The sequence below is a fragment of the Enhydra lutris genome, unplaced genomic scaffold (genome assembly GCF_002288905.1).
Source record: "Enhydra lutris kenyoni isolate GAN:26980312 unplaced genomic scaffold, ASM228890v2 scaffoldscaffold41, whole genome shotgun sequence".
Lineage (NCBI taxonomy): Eukaryota > Metazoa > Chordata > Mammalia > Carnivora > Mustelidae > Enhydra > Enhydra lutris.
Genome location: NW_019154125.1, coordinates 15,283,081 through 15,298,839, shown reverse-complemented (window position 1 = coordinate 15,298,839; position 15,759 = coordinate 15,283,081). Strand labels below are relative to the sequence as shown.

Below are 15,759 nucleotides of genomic sequence, written 5' to 3'. Positions count from 1 at the left end.
ATGAATTTTATTCTTCTTAGGCTTATCAAAAGCATTTTGTTCCATTTCTGTATCTATTTTTTTCCAAACTGAAGAAGACTACTGATTTGGATATACATACATGGTATTCATACACCTTAAAATCTAAGTCATTTTCGTCTAATTATCTTGGATATTTTTTATGCAACAATGACATATGCATTCTGCTCTTTTTAATAGTCACATTTTTACATTCTGCTTTTCCCCATATTATCTGGGCTATAATTTTTAATGACACTGTTAAATAATAATGATAAGGACTATTTTTTGTTAAATCAATTTCATATGTTTAATTTTTATCATGATATTTGTTAATTTGAAATAAATGATTCTATATAATGTAAAAAGATCATTATTTTCTTGTTTTACTTATTTTATTTCCTTTACCATTCTTTTATAAATATTGGAATTGCATTTTAAAAAATGGTTTTGCATATCTATTTATGAGATTAAATTATTTTCCTTCTCTAATAACCATCCCTTAGATGTGTTTCCATAAACCATACCTGGCTTACAAATAGGTTTTTGTATGTAGTCCTCACTGTCTTTGAAATTTAAAGTAAATGTTGAAATTTACATGTTGAAATTTGTCACAAAAATTAAATTTCCAGAATCTCTGATAAAGTTAAAAAAACATGTTATATTTTGGCAAAGCAAGTGTCAGTTCCTAATATCAACTTCTATCATTAGTCCAAAATACATATTAATGTAGTGATTTCCATTATTTTTAGCCTTTCTGTTAATTTTACTCATGTAGAAATCATTGGCAAAGTTGAAAAATATGGGGTTTCTTCAATACGTTACAAGTCTCTGTCATAAGTGTAGTTATAAGATTATACTAAGAAAGAAGATTCAATCAGATCCTAGTTCAAGAAAAATTAGGAGAACTAAACCAGTTACAGATTTTCATGTCACAAATGAGAGCCTCACAGCAGGCCCTGGTGATGAGCTTCAGAGTACCACCAACAGAAGGAACACTGGCATTATTTTGATTCAGATCTAGGATTGTCAATGAGTTTGAGAAGGTAGCAGAAGCATGCTATATTCCCCACAAGATAGTTAATGGTGATTGGCAATACTTGTTAGGTAGTTGGACACACTGCTAGGCTAAGGGAAGATAAAGGCAGTGCAATTAAGGGTTATGGTGATGTAGAAGTCAGTAAGCACATTGAATGAAAATAATGTACGAATTAGACCCACAGGGAATACTAAAGAGAAAGCTACTGGCCAATTCCAGTAGAGTTTTCAGAAAAGTTTTTATGGTGCTTATGGTTCTTGATTATGTAATACAACACCACAGCCTTTGGTGTCAGACAGAACAAGACTGTACCATATTCAGGATGAATTTAAAAGCTGTTTAATTTTTGTGCACCATAGGTAGACATACACACACACACACACACACACACACACACACACACACAACACTAGAATCCTGCCAGGTGAAAAAAGAAAGAAAAGAAAAGAGAGAGGGAGTGAGGATGGGTCATAGAGGGAAAGGGACAGGAGAGAAAGCGTGCCTGCACAAGCTAGCAGGTGATGTGGCAGGGAGAGGGTTTGTGAGAGAAGGCACCAGGTTTGTATCCAGGAGTTCCATACAGACAGAGACCTAGTATACAGGTGATCCCCAAGAGAGGCAGGGACAAGATCATGGAGGGACTTGCATGGTATTTCATTCTACCAATTTAAGATTTGAATTTTTAAAATAGCGTCTTAGAAGTGTGGTATAAGCATTTTAGGAGGTTATTGTTTTTATTAATCTCCCTTTTATCAAGAACATATAAAATTATAGAAATGTGAACCTTCATCTGTGATGTCCTTTTTTGTTACAATGAGAAATTGGAGAAAGAAATTCCCAAATCCCCTCTATAAATAAATGTATGCAGATCACTTTCAAAAGTCAAGAAAAGCAGATGATAGGAAATCCTACTGAGAAGTACAACAATAATTTACTGGCTAAGCACTGTGCTCAGGTGTCATAAAATATTTTTTTAACAGAAGTCTATTTAAATCTCACGGTACTCAATCTGCCATTTCTACTAATGCAGTAAACTCAATGTTGGTGATTCTTAGTATCTTAGCCACTTCAAAATTATAATTCAGTCTTTTTTGGGTAAATACTAAAATTCCGGGTCTCCTCCCTTTCCTCCCCTTTTCCCTTCAGGAATAATGTATCACTTCAGCATTAGTCTCTGGAAACTCTTCCATGGAGTCCGTACCGTGCACTCTGAATATCATGCTTTGTCCTGACACACTTCCTGTTGTGTGTGACCCTACCAGTATCTTCAGCTCTCATGTCGTGAAGCTTCCTTTTGTCTTCCAGCACTGCTATTATTTCTCATCAACCTAGCACTCATGAGAAATCTTGGATTCTGTTCTTCAGATTAAAACACTTCCCCTAGCTACAGCTATTCTATCATTTTGAAGCCATGCTTAATAACGGGAGTCTATGGAATTGAAGAAGAGAGTCCAAAGCTCTCCACCGGGATGTCACAAACTAATTTGTGCTTTCTATGTCTACTTCCTCAAAACTTGGCCTCCCATGCCCCAACCTATCCCCTCCTCTCTTTATCTCTCTTTCCATGCTTTTGTCTCAATCCTGAAATTATTCTTCCTGTGAGATGAGTGCTATTAATCATCAAGCATTCCTTCCAACTCTCATGTATAGTATTAACTCCATGTTTTGAAACCATTAGAATTCCTATAGACATTCAAAGTTAATAATCTAGAAATTTATTTTCTTTAGAAGTAATTTGCTTTCAATACTAAGTTAACCTCAGAGAATTTGATTCTTTGTTTTGAGATATCCTGTCTTTTCATCTGTTCAGCAAACATTGACTGAACACCCACTAAGACCTAGACAATCTTACATGTAAGAAGTAATATATGGAATAAAACAAAAATCTGTGACTTCATGAACTTTTCTCTAAAGGGAGGGAGCAAGCAGATCATAATACAAAACATAAAATAAATAGTATTTCACAATGCTAAGTGATATGGAAAGAAAGAAATTTAAAGAAGGCCATTTTTAATGGGGCACTATTTTAGACCTTTATTCTATTTCTAAACCTAGAGGTTTATAAAGAAATATCAACTTTCTTTTTCATAGCATGGTAACTTAAAGGGATTCATTTATTTTCTTTTGGTCCTTTCGCCTATTTTAATGAAAAATTTTGTTCAGGTACCTATTTGTTTATCTCAGTTTAAAATTATTCAATACATTCCCTAGTTAGGCCATATGAACACAGATTAACTAGGAAATCTTTGCAGCTCTCCATGGATTGTCTGCATTGTAAAACATTGCATGTTATAAAAGATGCATGTGTTTGTGCTGTAAACCTGACAATATCTGTCTCTCCCATTTATTTTAAAGTACTGCATTTTTTTTATTTAGAAGGAAATGTTCCAGTGTGATTCTAGAAAAAATAGAAATTAAAGTACTATATTTTGTTTTCTTGAACAAATCTGAAAGAGCTTATTTAAGCATATATGATAGCATAGGTTTGATTTTGAGTAACAATTTTTATTGAATGTCATTGTTAGTAGGTACTACACAAAGAAATGCCATTTGTTTAACCTCAGCCATGAATTTTATGTCATTCGCAAAACTAAAATCACATATTGTGGGAACTAAAAGATAGGAGAAGGTAGAATTTCCATTCTCAAAGTGACTTCAGCAACCTAGGAATCAAAGGTAATTCCAGAAATGACCCACTGAGTTGGGCCTCATCATACAATTGCACAATAAAACAAAAATAAGTTGATATTTTATTTTTAAATATTTGAACTTCATATCATACTTTTATAAAACTTATGTTCTCAAATAAAATAAGAAATTATCATCACCTAGATTTTGTTTCCTTCAAGTAGGTCACACCATCCTGAATCTAGGCATCGTCTTTCAAATACGTAGAAGTCATTAAATCAATTTACATGTTTGTGAATAACCGTGGCATAAAACTTCTTGGACATGCAAAGCCTCCACCTTTGGACATAGCACTCTCAGTCTCAGATCATTTTGTTGTAGTTATCTTCTCTACAGGACCATCACGTTTTACTACCTGATGGAAGGTCAAATCAACTTTGTTTCTTTAGCCATTAAATTAATTTTCCTTCTTTTCTGGAACTCTCTATAAAGTTTTAAAGCATCTATGAATCTTCTAGAGGAGGTCACATAAGTTTTACCAGATGTACAAAGAGGTATGTGATTAAAAATTATTTATAGAAAAACTTTGTTTGTTGTCTTTGAAATAAGTGTCTTTCCTTAAGGTTTCAACATAAATTCTAATTCTGTATTCATCTTGAAGGTAGAATATCTACATAAATAAAAGTCATCTGCTTGAGAGATTTATTTATTCTTCCCTCCTTTCCTTCTTCCTTTCCTCTCTCCCTCCATTCTTCCATCTTTCTCCTTATCATTTCTTTGTGAGTACTGATTCAAATATTCTTCCTATTTTTATCAAGATGTGAGGGGGTCATGAAAAAAAATACACGATGCAAATTGTATCCTCTTATACTTCTACATAGACATTAATTATTTTCCATATTCTTACCTTAAATCAACATGATGTTAAAACATCCAGTGTTTACAGATTTGTCTTTCTCTTTTGGAATAAAAGCTTTAACATGGATTTCCTTCATCTGAATGCACTTTACTTGATAGTTGTCTATGTCACTTAAGGTTCTTATAGAGTGACATATAAGGCAATCCTAGTCAAAATCATACTCTGCTTCCTTTACAGCTTTGGGATTAATAGTTTAAGTAATCCTGCTCCATAAAGAGCTAGTTTGATGTATCTGCAATTATGTACTTTTGTCTCTTCAAGCCTTCATGTTCAGACACTGACTCTTTTTGTTCAATATCATATTAATTTTTCAGCTTTGCATAATACAAATTACTGGTTCTGATAACACACGATTAACATTGGTTTCTAACAAAAGCATCTTTTGGACAAATTTTAACTTTCCTTATTTGAAGAGCAGTCTAAAATCATGCAGAGAATTTAGGATTTCCATTATTTGGAATTAATATTGTTGCCAAAAGTAGACAGTTTTTAAAACTCTGCTCTATGAGAGCATTTAAGAATATATTATAGTTTCATATTTTATTACTTTTAATAAATTAAACATTATTTCAACCATACAACATACAGCTTTATTTTTAAAAATAAGGTTAAATTGTCATTAATGTTTCCAATATTTTTATCTTATCAAGCTATTTTATTGATATGATTTCTTATAACTACTAAATGAGTAATTTGAAACAAAATACTTCTAGCATTTAGCATTTTCTACATTGAGTGTTTATTTATAATTTAGGTTTCCTAGAATTTGCTTGTAAATGTTAAATAGGCATACTGTTTCCAACTGATAAAGACTTTCACATCTGAGGAAACTTCAACTAATTCCTTATTCCTCTGACTGTGGCATGCCTGCAAGTGATTCTCTGGAGGTAATAGTGGGCAACCTATATTCTGGAACCCAGCCTGGTTCACATATGGTTGTCACTCACTTGGTACTTGAGTACATAAACCCTAATCTAGTGTTGCCAAGAAAACTGAAAGGCATTTGCAAAAGACATCTTTGCTTAGCTTCTTTAAAGCATTCTCATTGTTGGAATGCCTGGGTGCTCAGTCGGTTAAGCGTCTGCCTTCAGCTCTGGTCCTGATCTCAGGGTCCTGGGATTGAGTCCTGCATCGCATGGAGCTCCCTGCTCAGCATGGAGCCTGCTTCTCTGTTCTCCCTCTGCCTGACACTCCCTCTGCTTTTGCTCTTTTTCCCTCTGTCTCTCTCTGTCTCAGATACATACATACATATGTACATTCTCATTGTCTTCAAAGGAAATCCAAACTTCTTTTATATTAATTTTATATTAATTTTATATATTATTATTTATTATATTAATAATAGTCATCACTTATTGAGCTCTAACTTCATGACATTTATTTTTTCATTAGTTTTTCCAACAAATACATGTGGCTAATATTGTTATGGACATTTTACAAAAGAGGGAAATTAGACACAGAATAATTAATAACTGTCTAATGATATTTAATAACAGTTACAGCTGGGTTTCAAACTCAGGTCTCTATGACTGCAAAACTTGACAATGTTATTATGCATCTACATTGTGGCTCCTGTGTTGCACTTAAGTTCATTCCACACTGCAGCCACTTGGACTCTTCAGATTCTGTAAACTAGCCTCATTATGCTATTGTCTCAGCTTGGAATGACTTTTGTTTTCATGTTTCAGCACTTCGAGCACCATGACTCACATCGGTAGAAGATCATTAAAAGGATTTTAGAAATGAATGAATGACTGTCTCAACGTTTCTCTTTGCATTTATCAAATCTATACATGTATGTGCATGTGCACTTTTACATACATTACTGTGGCCTGAGCATTGTTACAATTACTCAAATTATTCAGTCTTTTTTTTTTCAGGTTAAAAAAATAAAAGTTACAAAGCTAGATAGTTCATGCTGGAAGACAAGGGTCCATACAAAATTTTGGTAGAATTTTACAATTTTTTATAATAATCCATAAGAACTAGCAAGAAGCATAGTTCCACAAAGTATTCAATATGAATTTTTTTTTTTTATTGATTAAGAAAAGGTGTTTAGGAAGCGTTTTTTTCTGTCTATGTCTCTAGACTATACTGATTTTAGCTTAAGATGCCAGTAGTTTTAGAGGTTTCTTTAGTTGATTCCTCACCAAAGCAAAAGCTATTTTGAAATTACTATAGCAGTATAAGAAAGATATATGTTTTTCGTACATGTACCTGCTGAAATCACATAAATCTTCTAAAGTTTTTTTTTTTATATTTTAAATGACACACAGTTTGCCAGAAAGTATTTTCTTGCACACAAACAATTTAATAATTCTCTAATTTTATGCATCATATCATTAAATTTCCTGTTATTTACACATTTGTCAGTAAGACAAAGGGAAACGAAACTAACAAAGAAGGAAAAATGAAATAATTCAGTAAAACAATTTCTAAGTGAAAACAGTCTGTGATTAGGGTAGTGTATGGTTATACTGCACAGAATTAGCATTCTTTAAGTTCTCTAGAAAATCAATGAGAAATAAAAATTGGTTTAACGAGGAAATATTCTGTTGAACAAAGACTTTGTGTGTTATAAGTTCATTTGTCTAAATATGATATTCATTTTCAGTTGGATTTTGAAGTTTGTTTATATGAAAGAGGAAATCCTTTCTCTGAAGATTCATTTTAAGTTGTTTTGAAATGTTAATCATTAAATTATCTTAAAGTAAATGTTATACTTTATTAAGGGTCCTGAATGAAAATAGTTTGACACACATACTTTATCTTTTAGTGTTGGAGTATTCTATTTCTTCTATTCTCTTCAATGTTAAAATACATTTAATATAATATTTCAAACTGAAAAAATAAACTACAAAAAGTTACTCTATATTTTCCGTAGATTGTCATTTAACATTATATGGAAATAGAGGCTTTTCATTTCTCATAAATGAGAAAATTGTTAGATGAAAATCTTTCAAAATGTTTACATGTCCAATTTGGAATACTTTTGATAATCAAAATTTCAAAAAAAAATTGTAATTAGTGTTTGACATGCAGTGATTTTAATATGTCAATTTAGAATATCAGTATATATTAACTCACTTAAAATAGATTCTTCTAAAATTTGGGAGATCTCGTGTAACTTTATGTTTATTGTTCTCACTTTTATTATTTATTTATTGTTGCAGATTAAAAAAATCAACAGAAATTTTCCTGTAAACCAGCAGGTAAGATGGAAAAGTATTTGGAGAGACATATCATGCATTTTTTCCATTGTATCTATTATAGAAGATAATCTTGATTGCACTTAATATTTATGTGGTAATAATTGGCACTATCATTTGCTCTCCAGGAAAATACATACTTTATTAGATTTCTTTCATATTATGTGATATATCTGTTTCTCTAATCATATTAAAAGCAGTTTTAAAAAATATTTTATCTAAGTAAACTAAGTAAAAACTATATTCAACAAGATACATATATTTATTTAAATATAATATTGAAGACCTAAGAGAGCTATTTCCATAAGATAGTTTGACTGTATCTTAACATGTGGGAAACCTATTTTTAAAATTTTAATTCCAGTTATTTAACATATAATGTATTATTTATTTCAGGGATAGAATTTAGTAATTCATCAGTTGCTTAAAACCCCCAGTGCTCATTAAATCAAGTGTCCTCCTTAATGCCTTTCACCAGGCACCCCATCTCCTGACCCAGCAAACCTTAGTTTGTTCCCTATAGTCAATAGTTTGTCTCTCTCCATTTTTATCTCATTTTATTTTTTCTTCCCTTCTCCTATCTTCATCTGTTTTGTTTCTTAAATTCCACATTTGAGTGAAATCATATGGTATTCATCTTTCTCTCACTGACTTATTTCATTTAGCATAATACACTCTAGTTCCATCCACATTGTTGCAAATGGCAAGATTTCATTCCTTTTGATGGTTGAGTAATATTTCATAGTACACACACACACACACACACACACACACACCCCATATCTTCTTTATCCATTCATCCATTAATGGACATTGGGGCTCTTTCCATAGTTTGGCTATTTTAGACACTGCTGCTATGAGCATTGGTGGCCATGTACTCCTTCAAGTCACTCTTTTTGTATAGGAGATCTATGTTTAATTGACCTAAAAGTTAGAAGAAATTTTTAAAATTAGGTGAAGGTATTTTACGTGAATCTAAATGAATGTGTAGAATGAAAGTGATGTCTGATTAATCTAGCCAAGAATCTAGTTGATTTATTAGACTATTGATTATAGAATAAAATAATTGATTATAGAAAATAATTCTACTTATAATTTTATTAAGCTGACCTTAACTTTTACTTTGCCTCATAAACATTATAAAAATATTTGTTTGAATGAGGAAAGTAAATATAGGCTCAGTTTTGGACTCACTCAAGTCAGCAGTGTGTCAGGTTTGTGTGATGATAGAGAAGCAAAGGCCAGCCATGCATTTCTTACCCTTGACATCAACCTCAATGTGTAAAAAATGATCAAGATCTAAACATCTAAGCTATCTATTTATAAATGGTAGACCAGTCACAAGTTAATTTCAATGGTAAAAATTTTAAATAAGCCTCTTATGAAAACTAAGTTACTTTTATCATCTAAACCTCAGTTCCTTCATTGGTAATATTTTTAAAGTGCAACTACATTACATGTTTATTTTTGAAGATTAAATAACAAATGTGAAATTCTTGGTATATGCCATTATTAGCACTAATGTGTTAAAATTTTAAATTTGTTTTTTAGAATATATAATTTATATTATTGCATAAATTATATTATTAATGATGCCACTAACCCATACTAGCCCACAAAGTTATGTGTGACTGAAATACTAGTGAAAATAAATCTGGATAGCTCAGTATGTCTACAAAGCTGTGAACTATGTCTTTCCAGCCATAGGCATACCCCGTTTCCTAACCTCAGGTCCTCACACCTGAGTCATGCTGATATTTTAGGTAGATGTAGAAATTGGAGAGATGTATGTGCTGTGTGTCTCATCACATTCCACTGTGGTTATGTCTCATGCCTTTGTTTGTGGTGCAGAGATCAGGGCTCTATCCCAGAGCTACTGATACACTAGTTCTGTGATGATACTTGGGAAACTCCCATTGTGGCTCCCATTCCATTCCAGATGCTTCTGATCCTAGTAGGATGTTACATAGGAAATACAGTTTAACAATTGTATAGAGCTATAGTGGATGGAAAATTCATTAATGAGAAATTATTAAAATAGAAAGGAGCATCAGCCTTTGAGGAAGTTTGTAATGCCCATCAGTAAACATAGTCATTTTATAGTCAGATACATAAAAATGTAGATCTGCTCATTTGTGGAATTCTTGCCAAAAATATGAATGATGAATGTTTCTTTAAGAATGACTCCAATATCTGTGTTATCATCCTTCCTTGCCCTTTCTAACCTCGACATGTGAAGAAGTATTAATAATTAATGTAATTTATGTTGCTATAAATATTTCATAATTGTAATAACCCCAGAGGTATTCTTTATTTATGATGACAGCTACATTCGACACTTCCTACATTTTCCCTTCAATAGCCTGTAGGATTCTTTGCCACCTCTGCATTTATCTAGGTTTTGAATAATAGTAAAATAAATAAGAATCTGAAAAAACTTAAATATAGAGTAAATAATAAGAACTGTTTACTATTTCAACCCACACACATATAATAAATGTAGGTAAGCATTAGCATCCTTAGCTTTTTATTTTCTAGCTTTTTAATAATATTATACCAAAATTTTATTTGAAATCTCTTAGCATCTCACATTTTTTAAAATCATAATGAATTCTTTTTGACATTTTAACAACTGAAAGCAAGAGTTAATAGATTTTTACCTTACTACTTTCCATCATGGAAATGAAGACATCCAGGATATAGGATTTGTTTATAGTTCAATATTCATATTTCCACACTATTGGAAAACTTGCCTGCATAATTTGATAGCAATGCATTGGGAGACCAAGGTACATTCCCTATTTAATAAAATGTGAGTTACTTTAATGAATAAACATCTGAAAACACATATAATCTCATTTCTTCTCCAGATTTAGCATTCAAACAGGACTCTTGGACTAAACAACATTGTGTTGCTTTAATATCAAATTTTTTCTAACTTAATTTTCATGTAAAGTTTTCTGAAGCTTTGATTATAAATATACATGTTTATACATATGTTTTTGATTGAATAATTTAGGCATATGTCAAAATAGTCAAGTGTTATGAATGAAAATCAAGCCCCTTCATATCCCCGATGCTCTATGTCTGAAAAAAATAAATAAAATAAAAGATGCCACCCATTCAAACAAAAGTCTTCTGCTTCCTCTGGGATCCAGTTTTGAATTTGTGCTTTCATGTGGTACAACTACCCCAACCAGAAAAAATTAGAATAAAATAAAACATAAAGGGGACTGGAGGATATTACTATTGTCTAACGGGGCCGATGTTAAAACTTAGCTCTGTAGGGACACTCCCACAAACCAGGATGCGTGAGACTTTCAGTAAATTACTCTCATGAAAGATTTAAATCCAAAATGTTAAATTATTGAGTAAATAGATCACTATAGGGGAAATCATAATTTAGAGATTAAAAAATTCAAAATTATTTTTTGAGGCATGGAGGGATAGAGGAGAGGGAGAGAGAATCTTAAACATGTTCCATGCTCAGCACAGAACTGATGTGGGGCTTAATCTCATGACCCTGAATTATGATCCAAGCCAAAATCAAAAGTTGGACATTTAAGAGACTGAGCCACCCAGGCTTCCCCCCAAAAATCCAAAACTATTTTAAATTATCATGTGCTCTTTAAGTAAAGGAATGGAAATTATAAGTCAAGAACAGGATATGGTGTTAAAATATATGGATTTTCAAGAGAATCAAATAGGAGTTAAATTTTTTAAAAAAGAACATATTTAAAATTAAAATCAGTATATGTGCTGCTGAAGCGAGCACTAAAATTAAAATCAATTAACCAAGTGAATAATAGAATAGATGAAGATGAACTAAAAGGGAATGTGATCAGAATACAGCACACACAGAAAAGGGTAAAAAAAATAAAAGTTAATGTAAGACATGAATTTTAGAATGAGAAACTAAAAAAAAAAAAAAAACAACTTCAGAAAGACTGGAGAAAATGTATGAAGGTCAATGTATGAAGAGAGACATGGCTAAGAGTTTCTGTGAGTCTTCAGATTGACTGAAGAATCTTCAGTCCATGCTCAGACAGGGCATGGATTAAATAGAAATAAATCCACACCAACAAAGGATCTGAAACAACCTCAATATCCATCAGTGGAATACTTTGTAACCATTAAAAGGATAAACTAGTTCTGTTGGTACTAGTATAGAAGGCCATCCAAGAAAGTTTATTAAGTGGTAATAGTGAAGAGAAGAATAGGAAACAGAATAAGCCACTGTGTTTTAATAAAGGAGTTGGAAAGATACATACACATGTTCTTATTACAGAATAAAAAAAAAAATCTTGAGGAGTTAGAGAAGAATCAGGTAAAGGTGTCGAATCTGAGAAGTATTGTAGCCCAGTCTCCTTCCCGTTGTGAGGGTTCCATTCCCAAGTTCCTGTGCTTAAGCCTTATGCCTTTTCCTGGTAAACCTTCTCTTTTCAATTTCCACTCATTTTATTGATTTAAGTTCCCTATTTAGTTCCTGCAACAAGGAATTGCATTTTGTTTAGTTTTGTCTTGAGCTCAGGTGTGTGTTAGCTCCATTGTTTCTGATACAAATTCTATTTTCCAGTTCTGCATATAGGGATCAGCTCAGACTACCTTATTTATTTGACATCTTTTGGCTTTGGTCTTTACTATTGGAATAATTGAAAAATTTATGTGCTTGCCATTTAAGATGTATTTCTAAGATGTGTCAGGTTGAGCATCTTTATGTGACATCAGTTTATATTTTTAATCTGTCTGCCTTCAAATTTTGAATATGTTTCTATTTTCTTCCTATTTTTTTGTTAGTACTGCATACTCAATACATGAAGGACATTTACCCCTTGTATTTCTGTGTGGCCTAAGTTAGCAAAAAAAAAAAAAAAAAAGTATGTAGGGGCAGAGAGAGAGGGAGAGAGTGAATCTTAACCAGGCTCCACACCAAGTGCAGAGCCTGACAAGGGATTTGATCTCACAACCCTGAGATCATAACCTGAGCCAAAATCAAGAGTTGGACACTTAACCAACAAAGCCACCCAGGTGCCCCAGCAAAAAAAGACTTTTATGGCTCATAGGATTTGTGTTGTACTTAGAAAGATTTTTTTTAATTTAAAGGTTAAAAAAAGTAAAAAACGATCCACTGTTTATGTCTAGAAAGTTTAAGTTTTTATTTTGACAGTTAAACAACAAGCTTTTATAGGACCCTAAGCATTTTTTTCTTATTGCATTTATCACATTTTGTGGTATTCTCTATTAACCCATCCTCCTTCTCCCACCCCGAACTCAACTGTAAGCTCCTAAAGATAAAGGTATTATTTCTTGTTCTACCCTTAGCTCCTAAAATAGTGCCTTACATATCAATCATCCTTCTGGTAGAGACCTCAAGGTAAAGGTCTTTGGGAATGTCTTTAAATAAGAAAGGAGATTAAATCTGAGTCTTCCTCAAAATTTAAAGCTTCCTTTTTTCAAAAAAGACTCTTAAAGAAAAATACAGGGTATAGACTGGAAGAAAATATTTGTGAATTTTATATCTAATAAAGGATTTGCATCCAGAATATATTTTTAACAACTGAAAAGTGAATAGTTAGAAAAGAAACAACTCAATAAAAGAAAATGTGCCAAGATTTGAATAGACAGTTCACCAGAGATGTACCCAAATATCAAATAAGCACATGAAAAAATACTCAACCTCATAAGGCATAAAGAAAATGCAAATTAAAAACACAATGAAATACTACTACATATACACTGGAATGGTTAATTATAACTGTTCTTGCTAAGTATTGGCAAGGAGAAATTGGAATTGTTATATACAGCTGGTGGGAATATAAAACGGCACAAACAGGAGTGCCTGGGTGGCTCAGTGGGTTAAAACCTCTGCCTTCGGCTCAGGTCACGGTCTCAGGGTCTCTGCTCAGCAGGGAGCCTGCTTTCCCCTCTCTCTCTGCCTGCCTTTCTGCCTACTTATGATCTCTCTCTGTCAAATAAATAAATAAAATCCTTTAAAAAAATGGCACAAACACTTTGAAGAGTCTGGTGGTTACTAAAAAGTTAAATCTATGCCTACCATGTGATCCAGCTAGTTCACTCCTAGGAAATGAAAACATGTGTTCTTACAAAGATTTGTTGACAAATGTTCATAGGAGCTTTATATGTTTATAGCCCCAAACTGGACACAGCTCAAATTCCAACAAGTGAATGGACATTTAGTGTCATATCTATATAATGGAATATTACTTACCAGCAAAAAGGAACATGCTACAACACAGATGAATCTCAAAATAATTGTACTGAGTGAAAGTAACCAACCACTCTTTCCTCCAAAAATAGAGTATAGGTTGCATGCTTCTATTGTGATAATATTCTAAGGCTTACAAATTAAGGTACAGAAATCAGAAAGAAAATCAAGTTGCCTGGGAAATGGGAGGGGTGTGTGGTGACAGAAAGAGATTATAAAGGAGCATGAGGGAACTTTGTGGTGATGGATATGTTCATTATGTTGGTTGTAGTGATGGTTTTATAGGTGCATAAGTATGGGAAAACTTATTAAACTTTATCCATTAAATATGTGCCATTTATTTATGTCATTATACCTCAATAAACTCTAAACCATTGTTAATGTTAAAATGTCTGGGAATCAAATAAGTTAAAAATTATATTAAACCAAAGTTATTGGGATTTGGTTTAATCTTAATTATTGTCTAGACTTGAAATTAAAATTATGTACCTCCCAGTTCACTTTTCGTTAGGAGTAACTTTCTCATTTCCTCTGTACATCTAGAACATAACCATTTATTTTCTCTATTATGATTTTGATCAGATTTATTTATTAAAAAATGCAATGAAATTCCTCTTCAATTGATATATTTAATGAAAAGCATGGAAAAGGGTGACAATGGTCTTGGTGTTAAGTATCTGTTAAGCCAGTGATATTCAGCGAGGTGTAAAATTACGTTGCAATGATTTTCCCAATAAATTAGAGATTGTTTAAATGAGCAGACCTGTATCACACTGCCGTATATACCTAAATCCTCTATCTAATGATTTACTGTATTTTACCATTTTTAATCGTCATTAACTAAAACTCCTCCATTGTGAAGCATACCTCATTATTTTCATAAAAATAACATTTTACAATGAATATCTTCTGTGATTACTAAGGAGAAAGTTTATGGAGGATTAATTCATCATAAAAATATAATGAACTCCCTTTATATCAGGCACTATGCAAAATAGTATCATTAAATTATAATAGTTTGAATACATAAACATTATATTATTTCAAAATAAAATATTACCTTAGGCAGTTTATTTTGTAGAAGGATTCATTTTGTCTAGCTATAATAATTGGGATATATTATTATAGAAAGATCTATAGAATCTATAGAATGCTGGTGACAACAGAGAGAAAAGTGACCAATTGTCTCTAATTGTGTTGGGAGAGGTAAGAAACTAAAAAAACTCTTCAAAAATCCATTTTTGGAATAGCGTCAAAGAAGATAGAGGAGTAATGATCTCCAAAACTTTGCTTTTCTATAAAAGCAACCAAAAAACTGCAGAAATGGTCCCAATAAACTTTTCACAACTTTGAAAATTCACCAAAGGCTTGCTGAATCCAGGGAGCATTTACAGGCATCCTTTGAAAATATTGCAGGTCCAGTTCCAGACCACCAGTATAAAGTGAATATCACAATATAGTGAGTCAGATGAATTTTTTGTTTCCCAGCTCATATGAAAGTGCCACTGCAATCTATTAAGTATGCAGCATCCTATCTAAAAAAAGGTACATACTTTAATTAAAAAATAATTTATTGCTAAAAATGTGAACTATCATCTGAGTTTTCAATAACTCAAAATCTTTTTGCTGGTGGAGGGTCTTGCCTCAATGTTGATGGTTGCTGACTGATCAGGAGGGGATGTTTGCTAAATGTTGGGGTGACAGTAGTAGGTTCTCAAAATAAGACAACAGTGGAGTTTGA

The 15,759-nt window shown here is 32.3% G+C and overlaps 1 protein-coding gene across 2 annotated transcripts in view; it reads left to right on the top strand.

Annotated features, from left to right (window-relative positions):
* LOC111155451 (syntrophin gamma 1) overlaps positions 1 to 15,759 on the top strand; it is a 357,699-nt gene that overhangs the window by 179,509 nt on the left and 162,431 nt on the right. For both annotated transcript variants that reach the window (XM_022515614.1, XM_022515615.1), the window contains exon 11: positions 7,757 to 7,795. In XM_022515614.1, the coding sequence (XP_022371322.1) occupies positions 7,757 to 7,795 (39 nt within the window). The remainder of the gene's footprint in view (positions 1 to 7,756; positions 7,796 to 15,759) is intronic.